This window comes from Cyclopterus lumpus, chromosome 15 (assembly GCF_009769545.1).
Source record: "Cyclopterus lumpus isolate fCycLum1 chromosome 15, fCycLum1.pri, whole genome shotgun sequence".
Lineage (NCBI taxonomy): Eukaryota > Metazoa > Chordata > Actinopteri > Perciformes > Cyclopteridae > Cyclopterus > Cyclopterus lumpus.
Genome location: NC_046980.1, coordinates 11,808,438 through 11,833,171, shown reverse-complemented (window position 1 = coordinate 11,833,171; position 24,734 = coordinate 11,808,438). Strand labels below are relative to the sequence as shown.

General features: G+C 39.1%; 1 protein-coding gene across 1 annotated transcript in view; it reads right to left on the bottom strand.

Annotated features, from left to right (window-relative positions):
* The window catches only part of eys (eyes shut homolog), a 146,350-nt gene that overhangs the window by 12,961 nt on the left and 108,655 nt on the right, over positions 1-24,734 (bottom strand). The window contains exons 41-42 of the mRNA XM_034551233.1: positions 11,415-11,523; positions 7,036-7,259 (exon numbers count right to left, since the gene is read on the bottom strand). Of these exons, the coding sequence (XP_034407124.1) occupies positions 7,036-7,259; positions 11,415-11,523 (333 nt within the window). The remainder of the gene's footprint in view (positions 1-7,035; positions 7,260-11,414; positions 11,524-24,734) is intronic.

The following is a 24,734-nucleotide window of genomic DNA, read 5'->3' as shown; positions in this document are numbered from 1 at the left end:
TTTGTCATCTGAATTTCAATATGAGCAGATAGGGATGAAGTGGAATTTACACATAGCATTCACCTGACATACTCACATACCTGCAAACACTTCACTGTCAGTGAAGAAGGCTGAGCTTCCATCACAGAGCATTTTGGAACATACAGCCATAGAAAAGCATATTAGATGATACTATTAGACTGATTAGATGATACTACTAAAATCTGTATAGAAAGAAGGCATGAAGCACGAGGGAACATTTCTCAAGGTATCAGGTAGTATTTTCTAAAGGTCCAACCTGGAACACACTGCACTCTGCAGAAGCTGTGCTTTTCTGAAACACTTATATTATCATGTTTAAATGCTAAACTTTTCAAATGTGCCAGTGTTTTTACTTTTCTGAACAAAAAACTGCATTTCCCCTAAGTATCAGAAGTAAAATTGGGTTATTAGGATTTAACATTTCTTCACTGACACGGGTTCAGACGGATGAATTCATACGAGATAACATGTATTTGCTTCAGACTCGAGTAAGAATCAGCTGTCCTCTACTTAGACTGCATGCTGTTATGTAGCACTACCACTGATCGTCTCTCTCACTAGCTCACCAGCAAGCTGTCATCGAGCCACCTACTTCTATGAAACAGATGTAGAAATTGCAAAGACAAAAATTAAGCAAGATGTTGAGCTGTATTATTGTTGGAACCAAAACTGAAAAAGGATTTAAAAGATGGAAGGAGGCCAAAAAACCCCAGCTCAAAGTATCACTGACATGAGGACAGGGTGCAAGACAAAAAAAACAAGTCTGAAAGGAAACGAAATACAACTATTGAATGAAAAATGGTGAGAACATCGAAGGCTGGCTTGTGCTGGCATGACGTTTTAGTCTCTTCACTGTAGAGAACACATTTTTCTTCACAATATATTCCCCAAAAAACATCTGCAGATGACGGCTTCATTAACGTGTGCCTGTATGCACGCACACACGCTCAAACAAACAAAGAAAACACAGATACACACACTGATATGACTCATAATAATAATGTTATTGCAGTAAAGAGATCTATTGATGACCTAGAAATACCATCCTAGACATATTTGTATAATAATTAGTTTGGGTTTTACCGAGGCCAAAAAATATAATATTTTGTGTGAACTAATACATTTTGACAAAAAAAATCAGATGTGCTATTCTACAGGCCTTATTCAATCAAATCTCATGAAGATGGTTATCAGCCTATCAGCTTATACGTACAGATAACAAAAGAAAGTAGGGCTCACTGTTCGACTTGTTGACATGCTTCTTCGTTACCATTATTCAATCCAATGCACTCTCCTCACTGCAGCAACAAATGTGTATCCATCCGCAGCTGAAAATAGTCCCCTGACTACTTTTAATAGGGGTCATAAACATATAGTTTTACTATCTGAAGATTTACATCTTCACTAAGAACCAGTACGCTTGTGGCTGATTGCCACAGACAGGTTAGGGGAATCAGAAAGCACTGTGAGAATTATCGATAGCATTTGGGCTTTTCATGGAAGTGAAATAATAAATACCACCATCCTTTAGACGTACCCTTGAGATCATCCATACTATTTTCAGTTACCATTATTTCTATTTAGTACTGTCCTTATGGGGCAGTGCAGCATGTTTATGAAACTTTCCTAATACACCAGAATAACATATTTGAAAACATAAATGCATTGGCCTATTCTCCTTCTGTTGTACTATAGTTACGTAGTACTATACGTTGTACTCTTATAGAAAAAATCAAAAGCAGAAGCATTTCCTGTTTCTGTATTTTGTGAGACTCGTCCCCAAGTCCTTTTAACACTTACAATTATTATCAGCTACTTCTAAAGTATGTTAAGGCTACACAGTAACTCATTTTTAAACAAGAAAATGTATATGTATAAAAAATAATGGCCAATTTGGCCAAAACACACTATCGCACTGTTCGTTTTGAAAGCATTCGTCCTCCAAAATACAATGACAGAATGGAATAAACCCTGTAATGAGCAAGTTTTCTCTGGAAATATACTTTAGGGACTGCTAACGCACACGGGACGATAGCTGTTTGGTTCTCATGGTAAATTAAAATAATTGTTTCTTGGACCTTGAGTTATTTTATCGGTACTTTGAAACAAGTATAGCTAGAGCTCTGATAAAGGTAAACATTTTTGTGAAGAACGCTTGCAGGCAGTAAAATGGAGCACTGGGAGAAGTCACTGTGGAGGTTTGTGCACCGCCGCAGTATGTTCATTCTCTCCTCAGTATCAAATGTGAATCTATTTATGGAATTTACTTCAATGAGGATATCACGTTAGGTCACATTCTGATACAATCTTTAAAGCAGCTATAATATTTTTACATTAACAATTAGTGTGTGTAAATGGTGTGACAAACCCACATAGAAGTATTACCCGGCTCTGCGGTAACCCTTAGCATTTAAGTGTCTTTCAGCTAATCCCTTTAGGTTGGCCCACAAATGTATTCTTTTGGCTCACTCCCACCACTCTCATGGTCTCTATATAATTCCTGCTCAACACCAAACAAAAGACAAAGAAAAATGAAAGACTGTGAACTTAGTGGATAATTTAACGGATAAATAGCGATACCTTTTTACTCAGGAGTTGGTAGAGACCAAAAATTGAGCTAAAAGGAGAATAAATATCACATCTCCAAATTACTGCTTATACAATTGCTTATACAATTATAAAGAAACAAGAAACTGAACATTGCTGGGTGTATGCCATAACCACAGACACCCTGCAGGTTACACTTGTCAAGCATATTACATGCTTAAGTCACTTCACACCACACCCACTATGACTGGTCACATGCACATCTGTACATCTGTATGCAGATTATAAAGGGGTTGTGCAGTTGTATATATACATGTCCCTAATTGGGAGATAACATGTTGGATTTCATAACTAACTGTCTGGCTGTATAAATACAGCTGTTCATTTTCCTCTGATGAAATAATATTTTCTTATTTATAGAGGCCCCATTTGTTACAGAGCGACTGCAAGGTACTTACAGCATGGGAGTGCTTTAATATTTCCATCTGCTGTATATGCAGTTAGTCTAATGACATGGTCTCAACAACCTGCAGCTGAGGTTTATACATTACACGTATATCTGGCATTATAGAGCTGGCACTAAAGAACAAGAAGGCCATAGTCCTTACAGTAGGTCCTAAGAGCCCAGCTTTTCCAATTTTCCCCACTTAAATACCTAATATTTATGTTTCATCCGACAACCACAAGCCATTATCCTCTTAGGTTTAATATCTATATATCTACATGCTTAAGTGAACAGAAAACCACATGAAAAGGGGACAGCGCCAACTCAACCCACAATCAAAATCCTTTTTCATCCTATTATGGTATTACAGTGCAATCCAGGGCAACTAACAGAATGAAGAGAACTCTACGCACTCCAGATGACCCCTGCATGCTGTGTAGTTCAAGAGGATACTGCATTAACACATATTCATCCCACAGATAATTGCAAGGTGCACTCTTTCGAACATGACAAGCCAATGTGACCACAATGCCACGACTCTTAATTGGTATGCTTAGAGACATTCCTATTCCAATATTCTCGGTGCCCCTTTTCATTTCCTGTTTAATACAAGCAACTGTTAATTGACAGTGTCATAACACAATGAAGAAGACATTTAGAGCAGCTGCCTTCTGGATTACCTCAGGTGAAAGAGCATCGTATGTAGTTAATGCATACTTAGAAAGACTGTCAGAATTGCTGGTAAGTGGGGTGTGATGGCAGTCTGATGAGCTGTACTAGATAAAGATGAAGGGAGAATGGATCCTCACACATTTGGCGCATGGACTACCTTTACTGGGCAATGAAAATACTGTAGATTTATAGAGAGAAGTGGGAAGGAACAGGACATGACTAAGTTTCTCCTTTCATGTGCTGCTCCTCAAGGAATTTGTCTCACCCGTCTTTTAGTAGACCATCTGAACAATTAATACCTATTTCTGTGTACAATCAATGTGATGTGAGAACAAAATTCATTGTTTTAACTCCCAACATTTGTTGGGGTCAGCTGTAGCTCATGGGGGAGAGTGGTCGTTCCGTAACCACAAGGTACCCACTTCCATCCCTGCTCTCCCCATAGTTTCATGTCGAAGTGTCCTTGAGCAAGACACTGAACCCCCAGTTGCTCCCCGGGCGCTTCACTGCAGCCCACTGCTCCTTAATAACTAATGATGGGTCAAATGCAGAGAAGAATTTCTTTTTTTCTTTCAAAGGCTACATCCTCTTCTGGACTCTAGTAATACCCTACTCATGTTGTGAGCATGCCTTGGCCTACTGAAAACGTGCATAATCGTAGCCGACCAATCAGGCTGTGCCTACCTGAATAGGCGGCTGCACATGCAGCGCCTGAAGAGGTTGTTTGCCAGCCTCCGCTTGGAGGAGTGGGGGGGCTCTCATTCAAGACAGCTTTCACTGACCTCAGCTAAAAGAGTGTGTGAACTAAGCGCCCTGTCAATGCACCCAAGGTGCTTGTCGTGGTGACCGCAGCAGAGCTACCCTCAGACCAAAACAGTCCTTGTTCCTAAAACACTTAAGGAGTAAATTCAAGTCAAGGGATATGCAGCTGGATTCTTTTTGTCTTACAACCCATGTGGAGAACAGGGAGGCGTTACATCTGCTTGCCCGGTTTGTGCATTGGCGTGTTATCTTGAAAGTGCTGCTCCCATCAGACGCACTGAACAGCTGTTTGTGTACTTCCTGCATGTTTACTTGCTTCTTGATGACCTGGAGGATGTGAGTGCAGGGTGTTTACTGCCTGTCTTTTTGACTACTGCGGTCGATCTTATGTCGTGGCATGGTGTGCATTTATCGGACTCCACCCACAGTACCAATAAAGTCTAGCAGAGGGCAGGGCCTGTGTGAGTTCAAACAAAGGTTACAATAATGTAACCCTAATTCTATAAGCAAAGATGGAGTACTCTACCAAGAGGGCCCTGTCGCTCCTACACCACTCGCTAAATAGGGTGTAGAATGTCCGACAGTGTTGTGTGTTACCTTGTGTACTCTGGGGTCCGCACGTATTTGCGTCGGTACAACCCAGTTGGACGGCTAAGCTTTTGCAAAATTTTAGTGGATAAATGCAGGCTTGTGATTGGAGGAGAATATTACCCGGAGTCCAGTAAAGGGCTCCGTCTGTGCATCTAGAACTTGGCTTAACATATCATGAACTTAATTACAATGTACATATTCATGTCAATATATTATTTTGGAAGTAAATGGAACACGTAACTACATATAGCTTCCAATGTAGAGAAACCATCTGAAATTACAACAAAAAAAAAATCAATAAATATTAATATAATTAATATTAATATAAATAAAAATAAATATTTTTTAGCCATCAAATAGTCTAAAATGATATTAATTTGCAAAATGTGATTGTTTGCCGCTTAAGAGCCAAAGAGCAGAAATAAAAGCTGTAATCCTTTTTTTAAGTTGGTATTGAGAATGTGTTTGCAACCAGTTGCTTACTGAGCCATGCAGCAGACATGTTTCAACAGTAGCATTCACTTGTAGTACCCACTGAATAAAGGAACGTCCAATGTTCATTTTAGCTTTGCTTTTGCGAGCCATTAACCTCTGAGGGAAATTACTGGCTATCCAGAAGCTTTCACATATATAAGATAAGATAAGATATGTACTTTATTCATCCCCAGCGGGAAATTTCTTTGAAGCAGCAGCAAACATGTTTACATATATACAATACAATACAATACAATAGCAGGGCAGGACATATTACATTAAATAATTTAAATAAAGGAAATGAAAATGTAAAAATAAAAATGAAAGTGTATACAGTGTATCTAAGTGTATATAAAGTATAAAGTGAAAGCGGTGCAAGGTTTATTGATGTTGTTCAATTTGAGGAGGATCTGGCCAGAGGTGAATTATCGTACAGTCTAATTGCAGTTGGCAGGAATGTTCTCCTGTATCTGTCCTTGTGACAGTGGAGCTGAAGCAGTCAGTTGGAGAACGTGCTCCTCTGTCCCTGCAGTAGGTGGTGGAGAGGGTGGTCCGGATTATCCAATATGGACAATAATTTCGTCAGTGTCCTCCTCTCCACCACCTGCTCCGGATAGTGCAGTTTGCAGTCAATGATGGAGCCGGCCTTCCTCATCAGTTTAGTGAGTCGGTTGGTGTCTCCGGCTCCAATGCTGCTTCCCAAGCAGACTACGGCGAAGTCCAGAGCACTGGCCACAACAGACTGGTAGAACATCTCCAACATCTTGCTGATCACATCGAAAGATCTGAGTTTCCTCAAGAAAAAGAGTCGACTCATCCCCTTCTTGTACACAGCGTTAATGTTGGCCTTCCAGTTCAGTCTGTTGTCGATGGAGACACCCAGGAACCTGTACTCCTCCACTATGTTACAATTCCACCATTTGTTGCAATTAGCAAACAATGTATAGATGTTCTGCTGAGTCCTAGTCCAATACTTTACAGTGCACACAAAGCTTTGGTAGGCCTACATTGAAACTAGTCCAATGTAGAAAAGATAAGATTGACAACTGAACAGTTAGGAAGAGGAGCTGTTGCCAAAACTGTCATTTTACTAGCTGGCTGGCTGGGTTAGTGTTGGCTCAGAGCTCCCATTGCACAGCCACAGCTCCATTCATGTTTTTAGAGATTGGGGAAAACGTCTGTAATATATATTCCTACAATGGAAACACTCTGTCTGCGCCGACAGTGATTCTTCATACTGATTTACATGGGCATGAGCAGGTCTAGCATGGAGATGTAATGACTGTCATTCATACTACATTGTTTATCATGACTTTTTTGTTTAGAGCACACACATATCTATCTTTTGTTTGGCACACGATAGGATCTCACACCATTTTAAATCAGCTGCAATTCACCTAATTTCTGGAGTAATTCTGGAGTTTTGCATGTTATGCGTTATTATTACAGAATAAAAATGACCATCTTTCAAGTTCAAAAGCTAGTTCAGTATGTTGTCATTTGTGTAAAAGGTGACCTCGTACCTGACACAAGTTCCTCCGTTACGACAGGGAAGGTGTTGGCATACAGGCGGGTCACAATCCTTGATGTTTCGCCCTCTCACTGCCTCGCTCACCAGGTAAATCTCTTTTGAGTTGACCTGAAGTTCCTTGATACATCCAATGAATCTCCTTGCTCCCTTTGCTCTCCCGTCATGCATCTCCCACTGGGATGAAACATCCCCAAGAAATATGGGTCCAAAGGTTCCCTGCAAAAAATTGTGTAAAAATGGTGATCAGTGTTATCATTTAGTTGCTCTCACTAAATCATACAAAATATCTCTCCATTCATACTGAATGTACGAGCTGTGCCACTAAAAACTGGTCCTCAATATCGGTGTGTGTGAGAATATTAACATTATTATTACATTAACAGGACCTTACAATATATTAAGATCAACAAGAAAGATGAACATTATCAGCTTCTGTTACTCTCCAGCTTAAAGCAGTTTTAGAATGACCTAGTCAAGAAACTGGAGTTATAATCAATTCTTTTTTCAGTCCTGCTGACATCATATGGTAATACACAGACTGATACAATGAGAGAGAGGTAAAATATGTAAAAATTGCTGCAAGCTTCCTTTGATGCGCTAGATAATTGGGTAGAATTAATGTAGATACATTTTGTGAACTTGCAGCTTATTGTACCATAACGGTCAATTTAACAAGCGAGGCATAATTGTGTCTGCGACCAAAGCAGTGTTGCACAAATTATTTTTGCACAAGACGGTCTCATATTAGCACTCAAAACATATATATTTCATTCGTAGCGGAGCCCTCAGGATGTTCAAATGACTATTTTCTATTTAGAAGGTTTACATAACATTTTCCTGCTCACGCCATGCATAATGATTTATTTATGAAAGACAAATCAACATTTATCACAGCTTCATTACACATTCCTGCAAATTATGTAACCTGCTGACAGTAGATTTAAAAAATAAAACTCCCCTGAGTCAAAGTGATTTTCTGTTTCATGTATGAATAGTTTTAAATAGAGTAAATATGTTTCCTTTAGATTTAGCAATTTATCCTAAGTGGGGCCCAAACCTCTATAATTTGAACGCTTTCAAAATTGTGTTCAGTAGAAGACCTTTTTATGTTTATATGGTTCACTTCCGTCCAAGATAAAAATCTAAAGCTGTGTCCAAAATAATGTGGATACATTTCAAAATCAAAATGTCAAACATGTTCCACCCTTATAGCAGAAATAACTAATCAATAGTAAAACACGTTGTCTTTTATTTTGACAGTTGCCAATAATTCCAGAGAGTGAGCCCTGACTGTACTCACTATCCTTGCTTAAGCTTTTTAACAGGCATCATATCACATCTAGTTATGGCAGATATGAGTACTGGATTTCATATTGAGGCTCATTGTATTCAATACCTTACTTTAACAATGCAGGTGTCTCATGTCATGTATTTAAAAGGTTCTGTAACTTACAGACATGATTGTGTTGTTAAGGGAGGCTGTGCATCTATGACATATATCTTACTCAAGGTACATTTTCAAATCTCTGCTCTTGACATCCAACTTTGTATAGATTACAATATAGAATACAAATCCCTTATAGCACAGATGATTTTTAACAGCACTGTGAACATATCAAATGACACTGAATCTTGATGGTTTTAATTTCATATCAGTCGTTGTTAAATCTAAGCAGTCATCAGAATTCAGACGTCGATGTCCCTAAAATGTATAATTCATCATGACACCATGCCGGCGTTCGAGGAAAGGTGTTGGACAGATGCAGTGGAGGGAGGTGTCAGACCCCATAATTATTTGGGATGTTGCATTAATGCAATCTTTAAATTACATCACTTTGAAAAGCCTATAAAAAGACACGGACAATGGGGGACTGTGTTGCATATAATGTTAAGAGCCCTTAACAAAGCAGATTATTCAAATAAAATACTCAGTTACTTTTACGATGAGCTAAACTGTATTTCAAGTGATACAAGAGCCAATGGAGCTGATATGGAACGACGTTATGGTGCCTTCAAGTGTGTTTACCACGTTTATGAGAAGGGTCCTTCTGAAAGACGCACTGATTTAATATTCATGACTTTGAGAGTGTTGTATGCTGATTTTTGTGTTCTATTTGAAGTCAATGTGTTTCCATTTTATTATTATATTTCTAAAAAGTTTTTTTATATACATGTGGTGCCAGTTTACGTGAGTAACTTGGTCATACTAAAAAATATATATCACCAGGCAAAAATTGTTGTTCAGTAATTGTAATTAAGCACTTGAAGCTTGCTTTATGACCACAACCTTTGTTAAACATGTGGCAATAAGACTAAGTATGTTCATATTATTCCAGGTCTTAACCCCGTACACTGGCAATTAGTGAGAATTATGACTTGCAGCCTAAATTGCCATGTATAATACTGGCTATAACCTGTTTCACTGACTTTACAGTCCAGTATTTCTATCATTACTTTTAGAATTTGACATAAAGCAATTTATTTGCTATATAAGGAGTGCTGCATGGACATCTTCTAAACTGCCTTATGAGCATCAGCAGTCGAGGTTGGAACCTGGAATAGTTAACTTCATGATCTCTCAAAGGTCTGCGGCCGGGCCATGCTTATGACTTCATAATGTCAACACTCTCTATCCTACTATACATCATTTTAAAGAAATTAACTCAAAGCATGTCAGCAAATCTTTAATGCAAGACATCTCTGTCTGTCTGTCTTTCTGAGAATCTCTGATCTACTTCAATACTTGGGTGTATTGCTGGGGACCCCATGGAGAACTTGGTCTAATTTGGCACAATTTGGAAAAGCCACACATTCAATATTATTAGGCTGTGATCCGTGGCGGGCAGACAGCAGCTTGTTGCCGTTTCCTTTTGCTGCTGGATCCTGAATAGAGAGTGGTAACAGCAAATGAATGCCAGATAATGTAACAACCAAACTTCTTCATGCCACTTGAGTCAACTGGCAGGAGCAGATAGGCTACAGGAACATCGCCACTCGTATACTTTTTTGTATACTAACTTATAACAGTACTGCCGGCAATATACTTCTACTCAATAAATCCATGCTAGATCTACTTACCGTTTTGGTATTGTCAAAGCAAGAGACTATTTTACCGATTCCTATTTTTTTTAAAGTGCTTTGGGGCCCATTTATAAAGGTATTTTGGTGTACAAGGATTTATAACAATCTAGACATGATTTAATACTTATCTTAACATCCAAACATCATATTCAATTTAAAGCTACTTGGGGCCCTTTTAGTTTCTGGCCCAAGTTGCCTACCTTGCCTTAAGTCCTCCCCTGGTGTCTTTTCCAGTGAACCAGACAACCTAATTCACCATTGTTTCTGACTCTTTTTAGATGAGGTGTGTGACACGACTATGTTATGGTGGGTGTTTTGATGAGGACCCACAAAAGCGCAATGTGGAGTGCAAGGTTGTTTGTATGAGCGGTTCCTGAGAACACCACAGGCAAAGAATAAAAGAATACGGCCCTTTCTAAACAGGCATGTGTGTTTGAATGGGCACTTCACTGGTGATCATAATGTGTGTAAAAATCTCATTTGATTTAAATTTGATTGAATGCAAACTAAAATAAAAAATACATGTTTTCAGTATAAGTGTAAATAATGGTATTACACTAGCAAACAATGTGGAATCTAATTGTAGCAAAGATACTTGTGAAATAATGAATGTTTTATTTATTTATATATATATATATATATTTGTTGGTCCACACTGGATGTAGTGAACGTGGTGGATTCTGTAGGCTGTTAGATAATCAGCTTTTTTTGGCTGCTTTGAGATAAAGAAAAATGTACAAAAGCATTAATTTGATTCGATCTCATAGATATATTGCTCAAGCTGGAATTCAAGCTTTTCATGTTATTTCCATGAGTATTTTATACCTCATGAAAATAACATGAAGCTACACCGCCAACCGCAGAGCTGTTTTCTGTCTGAACGCCCACTTAATTTACACTAACAAGAACAATACATATTGCATGAGTTGTTTTAACCTGAAACTCACCTGCTTCTGCAATAATTTACTATACAAGTGAATATAGTGACACACATATTTTCAGGAATAAAATCTATTACCTACGGGTCTACAAATATGTCTACAATGTACTGATATTAATGAACAGAGCTGTGTGAAAACATAATGTATCTGAGTAAATTATATCTGATGTAATTCCTTTGACTTACTCAAGGAATCTGAAGTCATACAGGACAAATTATATTACCGTCTTAACCAACATGTTAATATGCCTGTGTATGCATGTGTATGTGTAAGAGGAAGGTGATACTAATCACATGATTATGGGTTCCAAATGCAAATGTTGAATGGTTCCGACAAAGGTTTGACATACCTCTGACAAGGGGTGTGACACATACTCCTCGAGACGCTGAGCTGTCCCATTATCTGTAGCCATTTCAATCATACATGCCCCTCCCTGTTTGCCAACAGACAGATTGTATCTGTTGAGAGAGAGCAGAGGGAGACCATGATTTGTTATATCTGATACTCACAATAAATCCAGCAAAGCCTAAAAAAACATTCTGATGGAGAGACAGAACAGCCACAGCAATGCAGCTGCTAATGTGACCATTGAGACTATACTATAAAAATGGATGACTACGTATACATTACACACTATTGCCTGAGAAACGTTATGCATTGGTGGATATTGAAAGAGGCAATGGTTTGTATTCCACGCCATAGCCAAAAAACCCAGGGAGACAACAAAAACTAAGAATGTCTTCCACAGCTGGATTTAAAGAATCAGTAGAAAAATAAGTTTCTGCTGCGGTGATATTTTTTGATCAAGAGATAAGAAATTCACCTTAAAATGCCTGTAAATACACTACAGACATCATATATTAGGATAAGCAGCGAGAGTCCTATTTCAAATGTATAACAAATACAATATCATCAATACAAAGGAAATAAATCAGCCCACAAAACATCATGAGTGAGAGTGCTCATTATGTCATTCAGGATTAATTGATGATAAAAATGAGGGCACAAACTAGATATACATTATAAACCTAATGAGTAGGAAGACAATTTTATCATTTGACCCTCTGTGTCTCTCTGGGGAAATATACAATTGCTCTAGCCATTAATGTTTCAGCCATAATGTTAAGTAGCTGGTCTACTTGTGTCATATTCCAGCTTTTGCAAAATCAACTGATTGCTTCTTTCCAATTCATCATTGGCTTTCGACGGGCATAACACAGTAGCAGCCACTTTACAGGGCTGTACATTGTGCAAAAGGTTGTACACTCTCTGCCACGTGCATAAACACGATCCTGAGAGAGGGTAATCTATATGATGCACGTTTTTTCCATAGATTCCTTATTGTTTGCCAGTGATCATGCATCACCTGCTAATCTGATTCTGTAAAATGTTTTCATCCATTTATTCCGATTGTACCACAGAGAAACCCTTCAAATGTCTGTTTTAATGACCAGATGGAAACAATCAGGGCAATCGCCCTCCTGCTAATTTGAAACAGCCTTTCCAGGACGTCTCCCTGAGGCAATCGCACACATACAACTTCAGGTAGGACTAATTACAGTTACTGTATGGAAATTACAAAGGCAGGCTTGTACGCGAACACACATTGAAAAAAGTAGGCACATTTATGACTGTAAACCTGCAATGCAATCTATATAGAGAGAGAAAATGCCTTTCACCATATGTGGGGTGCCTGGTGTGTTTCGTAAGTCATTCTACCATTCTCAATAAGTGATTTCAGAAATCTAAATTGCCTCACTGTCACAAAAATATAACAAGATCCAAATGAAAAAACTGAAATGATATTCCAATCCATGTCTGTAGTTAGTGTGGTATCACAACATCACAACATTGTTACTAAAACTCCCTCTTGCTGAAGGCATTTGAGGCATATTTTGGTGCTTACTACAGTAGAGTTTTATTTGGCCTGCTAAAGCTGCAGAGACTGTTCCTATGAGACACACAGAGCATGCATACTAAGCAAATAGGATGATGTTACTTGATGAGCTCCCGTGAGCAAATTGAATGCTCCACCGGGCTAATTTACATTGGTCTTGCCTAAAGACAAAGATGACTATTTATAAAGATGTCTATGCCTACTTAACTTGGTATAGTAGCTAGATAGCTAGAATATGTCCCCACAGCCCAACAACAAAATCATCACCACCACCACATACACACAAACACAACACCACAATGAATTATATCAAACAAACAAACATAGGAGCGAATCAGACGAAAAAGAGGCTGGGCTTTGTCTAACTCAGAAATGAAACACTGTGTAATTTCACATTGGGCTCCCTGTGCACCATTCAGTGCTGGGTCTCATCGGAACAACAATAGCAAATTCCCAACTTGAGGTAAACAAACAAAAACGTATGAATATTTCATTTTCTGCAAACAGACAAAACCACAATATGGCTGTGATCATTTTTACTTACTCAATCATCATTTATGCATTTCTTCATCTGGCTAATGCTCTAATCATAAGTGATTTGTCATCTCTAACATCCTCATTTAGACCGTGTCTGCTGTGTGACTAATTCGGTGGAACTGCACTACTGCAACTTTCTGAGAATCACCACTGAAATATAACCTGCGCAATCTGCACAGCACAGAGGTATTTGTTAAACCTGAAGGTAGGTGTGTGTCTTTACTGTCCTATTTAAACATGCCTCCTTCACAGTCCCCTGAAGAAAATTATTAATGAGGGAGGATCATCATTAAGATATTACTATTGCATAACATATCTGAAAGTATTGGCAACAGATGGCAGTAAAACATCATGCATTGTGATTGTGCCCTTGCAACAGTTGTCACTGGCTGATAGGCAAGATGCATTTTTTTTCTTAAATAGCTTATTATTCTAATCATATTCCAGATTCTTAAAAAAAGCAAATGATAATATGGGAGAATTTATAATTACCAAGCAAGTTAGTGATCTGGAGTCAACAGTCTATTATATCTAAAACTAAAGAAGATGCTCAGTAGTGTTTTTTAAATTTTTTTACCTGGGAGCAGATACATTAGCCACACAGGTTACATATATAAGGAAGATGTACCCTACCACCTGTTAGTATGATATTCTTTTTAGTGCAATATGCAGTTGAGTTATACATCAGATATGAAGGGATGGAGAGAGAGAAAAAAATATATATTTAATTTAATAATCATGGATTATCATCACACCACCGCGACTACTGCAAAAGATGTCAGGAGACATCTGTTTGTTGGTTTTTCCTTAAGTGCAACAAGCCCTGTATCGGACCATAATCTAGACCTACATTGACTGTAGCGCCTGCTCTGGTGCAGTGACTTCCTCACACACAGCACTGCAGTATTTGCTGCATAATTTGTGCTGTGACTGGCAAGCCTCAATTAATTTGGGTAGCCTGTGTTCTATCATTATATCTCTGGCAATACAATTAGACAGCACACAGCGAGCCTCTTGGCATTGAGGCGTCACAAAAGAAATTTCAAGTGAGCAGGCAGTCCTGCTGGTTGCTTCTTCAATTAATATTTTATGGGACTACATGTCAATACAACAATGACTGCAGTCTGATTGATAAGCATGCGCTGCCTGAGATTTGGACAGTGTCAACAGGATGTGGATTTAACAACAAAATGCTCAATATTAAGAACCTTCATTTCACTCAGTTGCACATATGGCATTTCCATAAAATGTATGTTTTTTCCCCAGTAAGTACAAGTTCTGTTTGTTGTTATTGTGTAGTTCAGAAAAAGTAATCAATGGTTACTAATTAATTTCCCAAATTGCAAAGGGATTACTTTACCAATTACTTAGACGACCACTAATTACAGCAGCGATTATTAAGCCGATACACAGATGTCTTAGTTCTTTATTAGCAAGCATGTTATTGGCTGAGGTGACAAGTTGTTTCTAACCTGAACACAACAGCATGTGTCTTAAGTCAAGACTCTCAGACATGCTGAACATTCCTACTACTTTGACATTTCTTCTCACAGCACTCTTCTGTTCTTCTTTCTTTTACGGCAGCTATTGCTAGGCAACATTTCACATCTACATATGCATTATTACATCAAAAGAATATTCAATAGTTAGTGAATGGACTATTAAATAATACTTGATGATCAAATGTAAACATTAAAGTGTTTCATTATTTGATACTCAGTCTGTCAAAAAACATTTGAGTAATGTCTCCTGTTGCTCTGGAAACACTTGTTAAAGTTTGAGAAAATAACGGTGATGATGTAAGCAAGGTTGCAAGCCATGCAGCCCTCAACATCTCAAATAAAAGCCAGTGTACATGGGGTTAAGACGTGGGCAATACAAGGCTCTAACACAAGTTGCTATTAAGTTGTGCAATATCAATTTTAGGATACTTTGTTTTTGGAGCTTGACCTTCAGGGAATAAAAGTCAGGTTTCTGTAAATTAATAATAAAGAGTGCAGTGCCAGTTGAAAACATGTATGTTCAGAATGGGCCACATGCTTGGCATGTGGTGTTGTTGCTTGCAGGTTTCTCGCAAACCACTCATACTAAGAACTTCACACTCAATACTGCACTTCCTTTGGTCCTCAGCAATACACCTGCCATGACATAGTTGTGTCACACACGCAAGTCGCGGCAACTCATGGTCAGAGACACCAGTGAAATAGGCCTCCGGTCTGGTTCACAGGACAAAAACACCAAACTTGGCCTAGGGCCCCTGACTAAAAGGGCCCCAAACAGCAATATATTTATCATGATGTTGAGCTATGAAAAGTATGTAATTATGTTACTATTCTAACTAATTATACATGTAAATAACTTAAATGCCCCAAAAGCACTTACAAAATATGCATCTCAAATGTATATCCTACTACTAACTGTATACTTCTACTTCAGAGGAAAATACAGAAGTGCTCCATCTGTCTGAATAGGGATGTTCCCCAATACCTGGTTCAAAATGGGAACCGCTAAAACAGTAGTAAATATCCAGAGTATCGATACGTTCCACAGTTAAAAGTTCTGCTATTCGTACTTTAGAAGAAAAAAACGGCGTTGCAAACCTCATCTTTCTGCTTCTGTGCCTGTCTTTGCACGAGGGGCGGAGTCGTGCTTTTCCGGCTCAGTGCAGCGGGAGAAACATCATGGTAGAGAGAAGAAAAAGATCCAACGTGTGGCTACAGTTTACTTGACTAGATGCTAAAAACTCTCGTATCAAATGCAAGAACACCCTCAAAAGTAAGGGAAGAAATACCAAGGATCTATGAAAACATTTGGCCAACAAGAGGAACATAAATCTGCAGAAATTAACAGTTTACGACTGTTTGGCGAGTAGCCGTCCATCCTCGTCCACTGCAGGTAACATTAGCAATGCCATACAGAGTTTGATAATAAGAACAGCATAATCAATGAAAGCCAATTGCTCAGCTAATTGTTTTGCTGGGAACTTTTTGTAGATAGTCGGGCTGAGGCTGCAACCATGAACCACACCAGCCAACACACTTTAACAATAATTGGTTTCTTTACTGTCGGGAGATGACCAATGCTCTCTACTCCTTCCTGTAGGAATGTTCTCAAATGTACATTTGTTGTTGGCATTGAAATAGTATTGTCAACAATAGTGAGTTATTTAAACATTTCTGCTGTTGCCGTTCAAGCAGGACTATTTGTTTGAATATGAATAATAAAGCAGGGTTGATTCTATTTTAATTGTCTTTTTTTTCTCCACACAAAATATTTAAAAAGAACCGATAAGAGTATCAATAAGGAACTAAACCTATAGGCAGTATCAATAATGGTACTAGTATCAATAAAATCCTAACGATACCTATCCTAATACCGGACAGAGAAATGTTACTGGTTTTGTTGCAGATTCAGATTTGAAAATTATGATGCAAGAGATGATTCATTAAACCATCATAGAATTGAAAGCTTCAACTTGAACAAAGGTTAACCCTACACTAGCAGAATGGCTAACGCACCCATCGCTATGTTTAGAATACAGTCGCTGGAGCCCTTTTCCAAACTGCATGAGTGGTCAAAATGGATCCTTAGATTCGAGAGATTCTGCCAACAAGCAACCTAACGGCAAGCTCTGAAGAGAATCAGGTGAATACTTTGATCTATTGTATTGGAGACGGAGCTGATGATGTCCTGAGAGGCTTGAAGCTCAGTGATGCAGACCAGCGGCAATGCACTAACATGAGGGATAGTTTTCAGTCGTTCTTTGTTGTGAAAAAAAGAACGTGCACGTTTTACTATGAGCAAGCAAGAAGCAAACAAGACTGTTTATGCATGCGTCACTGCCCTGTATGCATTGGGTGAGCATTGCAATTATGGGGCGTGGCACGACGAGCTTATCAGAGACCAGATTGTGGTAGGGATGGTGGACACATCGCTCTTGGAACGCATGCAAATGGTAAAATATCTAGACCTGAACAAACCATCAACATGGCAAGACAAAACAGAAGAGATCAAAACACACTAAAGAGTGATGCCAGTAGTGCAAAACAGATGGATATCAGCTCAGTGAAGAGTGTTTAAAGGCAGACAGCTAAAGGAAAAGCCTAAATTCAACACATTCTGAAATAATAGCTCAAAGCCACACTGCTCTTCTAGCAAAAGTCCAAAAAGCTCACAGTGTTACAAATGTGGTGGTATGCCCCATCCTAAACACTAGTGCCCTGCTAAGTATGCAGTTCCTGTGGATAAAAGGTCACGACCAGCATGTGCCTGGCTGGTAAAGCCGTCTTTGGTATTGAGGAAGAACGTTTCTTTCTTGGCTGTGTGACATATGACGCTGATCCATGGACTAAACTTTCACTTTCAAATAGATACCGGAGCGGATGTCACTGTTGTGTCACAGTCAGTTTTTAACAGCATTTTTTCCCTAAAGCACAGCAGCCTGTACTGCAGAAAGCAGAGACGCCTTTGCTTGGTACAGGATGGATTCCTCTAGATGTGTTGGGCTTTACAAGACTGCTACTGATGATAGGATCCAAACTGTGGTGAAGATCTATGTGGTCAAAAACTTGGGCAAGCCCTTGCTCGAGTTGCCAGCCATTGTAGCCCTTGGCTTACTCATTTGTGTTGACAGCATAGACATGACGACCCTCAAGCCAAGCTACCCCCAAGCTACGCAGTGGCCTAGGTGAGGTACAACAAACATATGCCATCAAGCTTAAACAGGGGGCCATGCCATTTTCTTTGCTTCATCAGCCTTATGGAAGAGCCAACTAGTTGGTGCGCTGGCATAGTGGTTGTGCCCAAGAAAGATGGTGAAAAGGTACGTTTGTGTGTGGACATGACCGATTTGAATGAGTGTGTGTTCTGTCAAAAGTACATTTTGCCATCAGTGAAACAGAGCCTTGGAACGCTAGCCGGAGCAACACTATTCAGTGGATGCCAACATGGGGTTTTGGCAGGTTCCACTTACTGAGGAATCAGCCAAGTACACAACATGCATTACACACTTTCGGCGGTTTCACTTTAGTTGTTACAACACATTGCCTCAGCACCTGAGCATTTCCAGTGTATGATGGCTGATGTCACAGAGGAGCTAGAAGGCTTGGTCTGTCACATGATATATTGGTGTGGGGGGCGGGATCAAGGAGAGCATGACGCTTGGCTCCATGCTGTGGAAAAAAAAAAGGAAAAGCATGCCCCTAAATGTGGACAAGTGCAAACTCTCCAAGAGCGAAGTGGTCTTCTTGGGTCACATCATTACTGCCGTACGCAACCGCCCAGATCCAAGGAAGACGGAGGCCATGATGGAGATGAAGGCATTCCCACAGACGTTGGTGAGTTGAGGAGCTTTCTCGGGATGGTCAATGAGCTTGGAAAGTTCATTCCCCAGCTGGCAGATAAAGACAAGGCACTGCACAACCTTCTTTCAAAGACAAATTGCTGAGTCTGGGATGTGGACCAGGCAACAGTATTTGAAACAATGAGGGAAGCCCTTTCTAGTCCTCCTGTGAAAGACATGCATAAAAGTGAGACAAAATCACAAGGAGCCACTCATGACATCAGAACGCCCTGAAAGACCATTGCAAAGGTTTGGGGTGGACCTGTTTGTCCTGGGAAGCAAATCTTATCAGCTTGACGTTGATTATTTCTAAAGATATGTTGGGATTTCTCAGCACTGCCTGACAGCGTCAAGTTTGCTTGGAAGAAAAAGGAGAAGGGGACATCAGATTCTAAAAACTGCATTGGGAGTCACTGTGTCAAAACTCTGAGGGTCTTGTCACCAGGAGAACGGGTTTGGGTAATGGATACAAAGTTATCTGGAACTGTGCTTCAGAACTACACCAATCGCCAGCACCTGATACCTCTACACACGTCTGCACGAGACGGAGGTTCTCCATCACAGTAACGAACCCTAGAGCCAACTGCTGATCAGACTCCTGTGTCACCTGCTGTGGTACCGCAAGTGACACCTTCAGAGACTCCTATACTCAAGTACCGCAAGTGACACCTTCAGAGACTCCTATACTCAGATCATTGTTAAACACCTTATAGGCCTAACCTGTGAACTGGTAATTGAAAAAGAAAAAGTATATGTGTAAAGTAAAGTTATGTAGGGTACTGTTTAAAGAAAATAAATCCAGCCTATGTTCATGTTTCTAAAAGTGTAGTTTGAAGCACTTGTGAAAATATAAAGAGTTGTAAATGCTGAACTATGTTTGGTTAAATAACCATAGAAGTGGCAATGTTAACAATGTTCTTCCTGATTTAGATAGGAACAGACCTTTCAACAAAAGAGGCAGAATAATCTTCTAAGGTCTGAGGAGACAAAGGCAGTCTACCCTTCGTTCTGTCGAAAGAGATGTGGTATTTGTTATAGATGTATGTTGGCACATAGATGTTCATAGCATGCTTGATTGATGACAATAGGAAGCCTTGTGTAAGAACTTATATAGGTGAGGCATGGCAACTTGAGGGGAAGTTGGCATTGTTTGAGCAACGTGCATGCCTGGGGATGCTAATAAAGAGATGCAGTTAAGAGCAGTTTGTTCTCGGGCTCGTTGTCCCCAGGGAAGTGAAGAAGAGTTTTGTTGTAACATTATTCCCCATTCATAGCTATATATATCTATGATCCAGCAGCAGAAGTGAAAGCAATGAGCCGCTGTCTGCCCCCTGCAGACCACATGTTGGACTGCAGAGTCCTGAGGAGGCTGCTGATACACAGAGGGCTGATTAATTTTGTATTCAAACTCCATTCATTTGAACAGGTCTAAATTGCACCGAATTTGAAAAAGCACTCCATGTTGTCCCCCAGTCATAAACACCCATTAAGTTTGAAGTAGATCGGATGAGTGGTTCTCGAGATATTCACACAGAAAGATAAACATACATTCCTTGCATTCACGTTAGATTACGTAATTAAAATATGAATTAATGTTAGGTCTATCTAGTGCATTTACAAAATAAAATGATATAACACATTTCTCATATATTCTTTTCATGTATTACTGCAGTGCCCTGTTGTTGAAAAAGGTTGATGGTGCAAGCCACGTTAGGTTGGAGCATTCTGAATAAATGTATCACACATAAGTTAGGCAAGAAGTAATGTTAGTCTGAATTATAAAATGACATGCAACAATACTCTATCCAATCACCAAATAAGCATACAGGCAAGGTATTCTGGTGCCTTTACTTTTTGTGATCAAGCATTACGTTGACATTTCAACAGTATCCAACAAAGAAGTTCAAAGAACTGTGAGAAATGTGCAGATGTGATGGCCAAGTATTTATGCAAGACTCCTACTGATGTTTTTTTTTATAGAAATAACATGATGGTCTACACTGACATAAACATCAAAACCTATGAGTTTTTAGACATATATTCTCTAGAACTCCAAGCATGTCAGAACCATACTACTCCCATTCCTCTGACTGCAGAAAAAAAGCACCCGCAAAAGTGGCATGCATTTGAATAATCATATCTGCCTGGGACTCTGAGTTCACTTGTGACAAGGGAAGAAATGTGATGCCGCAGAATTCTGTGTGTCATCATCGTTGATCTTTGACTGTGTGAGAAAGAAGATTACTCCAACAGTGAATGCTAAGCACTATGGGATTCAACCAATAATGTAACCAGCCTTGCAAAGGACCAGGCGAGCGATAGGAGTCTGCCACTCCTAAACTTTAATCGTAGAAGAATTGCCCCAGACATCCCCAAAGGAAAACTTTCCGACATCAAAAGACAAGCAAACCACAAACATCCCATCCATCCATTTTCAATACCGCTTAATCCTCATTAGGGTCGCGGGGGCGCTGGAGCCTATCCCAGCTGACATAGGGCGAAGGCAGGGGACACCCTGGACAGGCCGCCAGTCCATCGAGGGCCAAACCACAAACATGTCCTCCCCAAATGAAAAATTACACAGCCCCTCCCTGCACACTGCCCTTTATGAAATGATATGGCAGCACAGGGTATTTTGGTAGTGGCTTTTTGTCTTGCTGAAACAGTTGATAATGGAGGGCTACAAATAGGTAGTAGATTTAATTGTAAAAACACAAGATTTAATGTTTCAAGAAACAGAAAACATACTTTAGTAAGTTGCTGTTGTGTTTTGAGCATTTCACATCTACTATCAATCTGTCTGTCTACTATACATTTCCACTGGAAAAAAACAATGCAACGTAACATCATTACATTCAGAAAATCTACACAGCTATTGATAGAGCACCTACATAAATATAAGCTTTAATATGCTCATTTTCAAGAAAGTTCAACCCTGTATGTTTCACATACTCTATATGGCAGTTGGTATGGATTGTTCTGGTCATGTTAGTGCAATCTTGCTCTAGAAAGGAAAATGTGATCCATTGAGTTATGTTTACTGTCAGAACAGGCTGATAAACTCTTGATCAAATATTCACAATGTCTTTGTTGGGGATGATTTGTGAAATGGATGTGGTGTAAAACCATTGAACAGCTCAGTGGCTTAGAGAGAACTGGGAATAGAGTCAAGAAAGCCTGACATTCCTTTACAGGGTTTCATGCTGATGTTAGGGATATACTGTATATATTTTAAATATATAGACATACATTAGCTAAATTGCGTCGATATTGGAGCGGACACAATGTAGAGCTAAAACATTTAAGGTGCAGCCACAGCTGTGTAGACCACCCATGAGGGGGCTTTTAATGTAATTTAAAATAACTTCCCACATTGTTTAGCATGTTGTTTTGTACTTACAAGCAATAAGATCATAATAAAAACTTCAGTGCATTGACGCGGAGCATGTCACAATATCAAGAAAGCAAACCGCATATTTCATGGTACAGTGCAATGTTGAACGGAGGTGTCATACCACTTCTTCCTTGTCTAAAATTAAATCAAAAGGCAAATTCTTTTCCCTTTCTGCTGTGATCAGAACAGTGCTTAAGATGACAATAAGATTGGTGGGTTGAAAATAAGAGTGTGTTGAGATGTGGAAGAGGCAAAACATTAGAAAAAAAAGATGGTGTTGAGTCTGTGTTACGATGATATCAGGCAATTTGCATTTTCCCTGTGTGGTCATTGTTGCTTGGATTATTTCCAGTTAAATACAACTACTGCCCTTCACTGCATAGATGCTGATGGCAAGTTGAAGCAGCTGTATTCAGTGTTGCCAACCATCATCCAGGAAAGAAGGTATTCACTGCTCAAACATGACTAGATGATGTCATGCCTTATTTGCATATGAATAGAATTGCTGAACCGATCAAGAATAAATAGAGGCAGAGCTCAGCACCAGGCCCTCTCTCATTTCTCCCACTGGCTGTAAGCCTGTGTATGGAGACAGAGGATAAGCTGTGCATGGGAAAGCATTGTGATCAGACCCATTTGGATGAGACAAGCAAGTAGTGCAAATGCATGTGGATCAGGTTTAACATTTGGTACCAAATGTGTTGCCGAATGCTGAGAAGTCAACTGTTTTCCAAAAAAAACGAAAAAAGAAAACACTATTAGTTGGACACATTGATTTGGATACGGACATCATTTCTATGTATTGCTTTGACAAGCAAAATGTAAAATATTCTCAGTGAAAGCAGGGTTAAATACAAGAATTTACTAAATTCTCTAATGTGCTTAAATATTTAATTGCGTATTTTCTCATCGTTTAAACAAGGTTAAATCTAAGCTTTCTAATGAGAACTAGTTTTTTAAAAGGGTACCATAAATTAATATTTAATAATTGGACTGCTGAATATCATTTAAAAGTCATTTGAATGCTGTGTTGAAGTGTGCAGGTGTGCATTGTATTTTAGATATTCAATTTGAATAGTCATGATCCATTGATGGGGCTCATTGATCTATGTATGCCTAACAAGGCCTCATCCTGCAGAAATATCTTTTTATTTCAGTGAAGTATTGCACCATACTAGATCATAATCATTTTGAAATAAGTAGAAGAAAAAGACTGGGTCATTTAGAAGGTGTAAAGTGTGTCTACTGTTTCAGTCAAGATGAGAGGATCTCTTTCACTTACGGTAAACGTCCTACAACCATTTGCTGAAATGGCCACTTTCCACAGCAGACTGAATATCAAAGGTTAATGATCCTACATTTGTCTGTGAACTGTCTGCAAGTGATCTACAAGGTGCCATGGATGGTTACAGATATTCTTAAAAATAAAAATGTAGTTAGGTGATATATTCACAGTCTGACATACAGTGAGCTATAGTTTTTATTCAGCATAACACTATTTGTTTGTGCTGACTTAAACAAGGCAGAATGCTTGCTTATTTATTTGTGCACGATTGGAACTCTAATATATAACTATAATAAGGTAAAATAAAAGTGACAATCTATATCGCAATGTTTGTTCAAAATATTGAAATAAGTTTCAGAATCGCTGAATATACGATTGCTATTTCTGTGTATCATTTTCTTAAGGACACATTTTTGGCCGACACACTTGACAACTTTCTTTGTTGTTGTGACTTCTTGGCACAGGTCAGGGCCTGCACTTTTCTGGAGGTAAGTGACGTACTCAGGCTGTCTGAGGGGCAGCGATGCAAAATATAAAAAGGGTACCAGCTGCACATGGTGGGGCACCAGCATGCAACAACTAAACGAGAGAGCACTTAATCACGTTTTTTCCAATGAAAGCGTATCCCACCACCAATCCCCCCCATCGCCAGAGGTTCAGAAGGAACCAGGACATTACAGTTGGGAAATGTCTGATGTAGTGAGCTTTCATTGCACTGTATTACCATATAATTAATTTGCTGATCAAGACTGATGATGAGAGCTTCTGGACGGACAAGCTTTCACAAGGATATTATCAAAGACACCATGACATGTAACCTTGTTTTGTGATCCCGTTGAACAAAATGAAAGTGGGAAGCAATGAGCGCTGCACACTTTTAAAAGTATATAATTGGTGAACGTGCGCCCTATACACATTGTATCTTTCAGGTCAGAATCCAACAATACTTTTTAGATAGTGTACCCACATATATAACCTACTGTAGACTATGTATATTTTTCCTAATAAAGTAGTTTTGGTGCTTAAAATTCAGATTAAAAAAGCTAACTATTGCTAAATTAAGTTGCATATTCAACTTGGCCAGGTGAATCTGGCTGAATAGCTGCTGTGTGCAAATAGACACTGTTGTTCATGTTTTTCTATTAAATCAATTCTTGTTTTTCAGCTTTTAAAGATTCACTTGCATTCTTTACTTAATTTACACTTTATACTTCT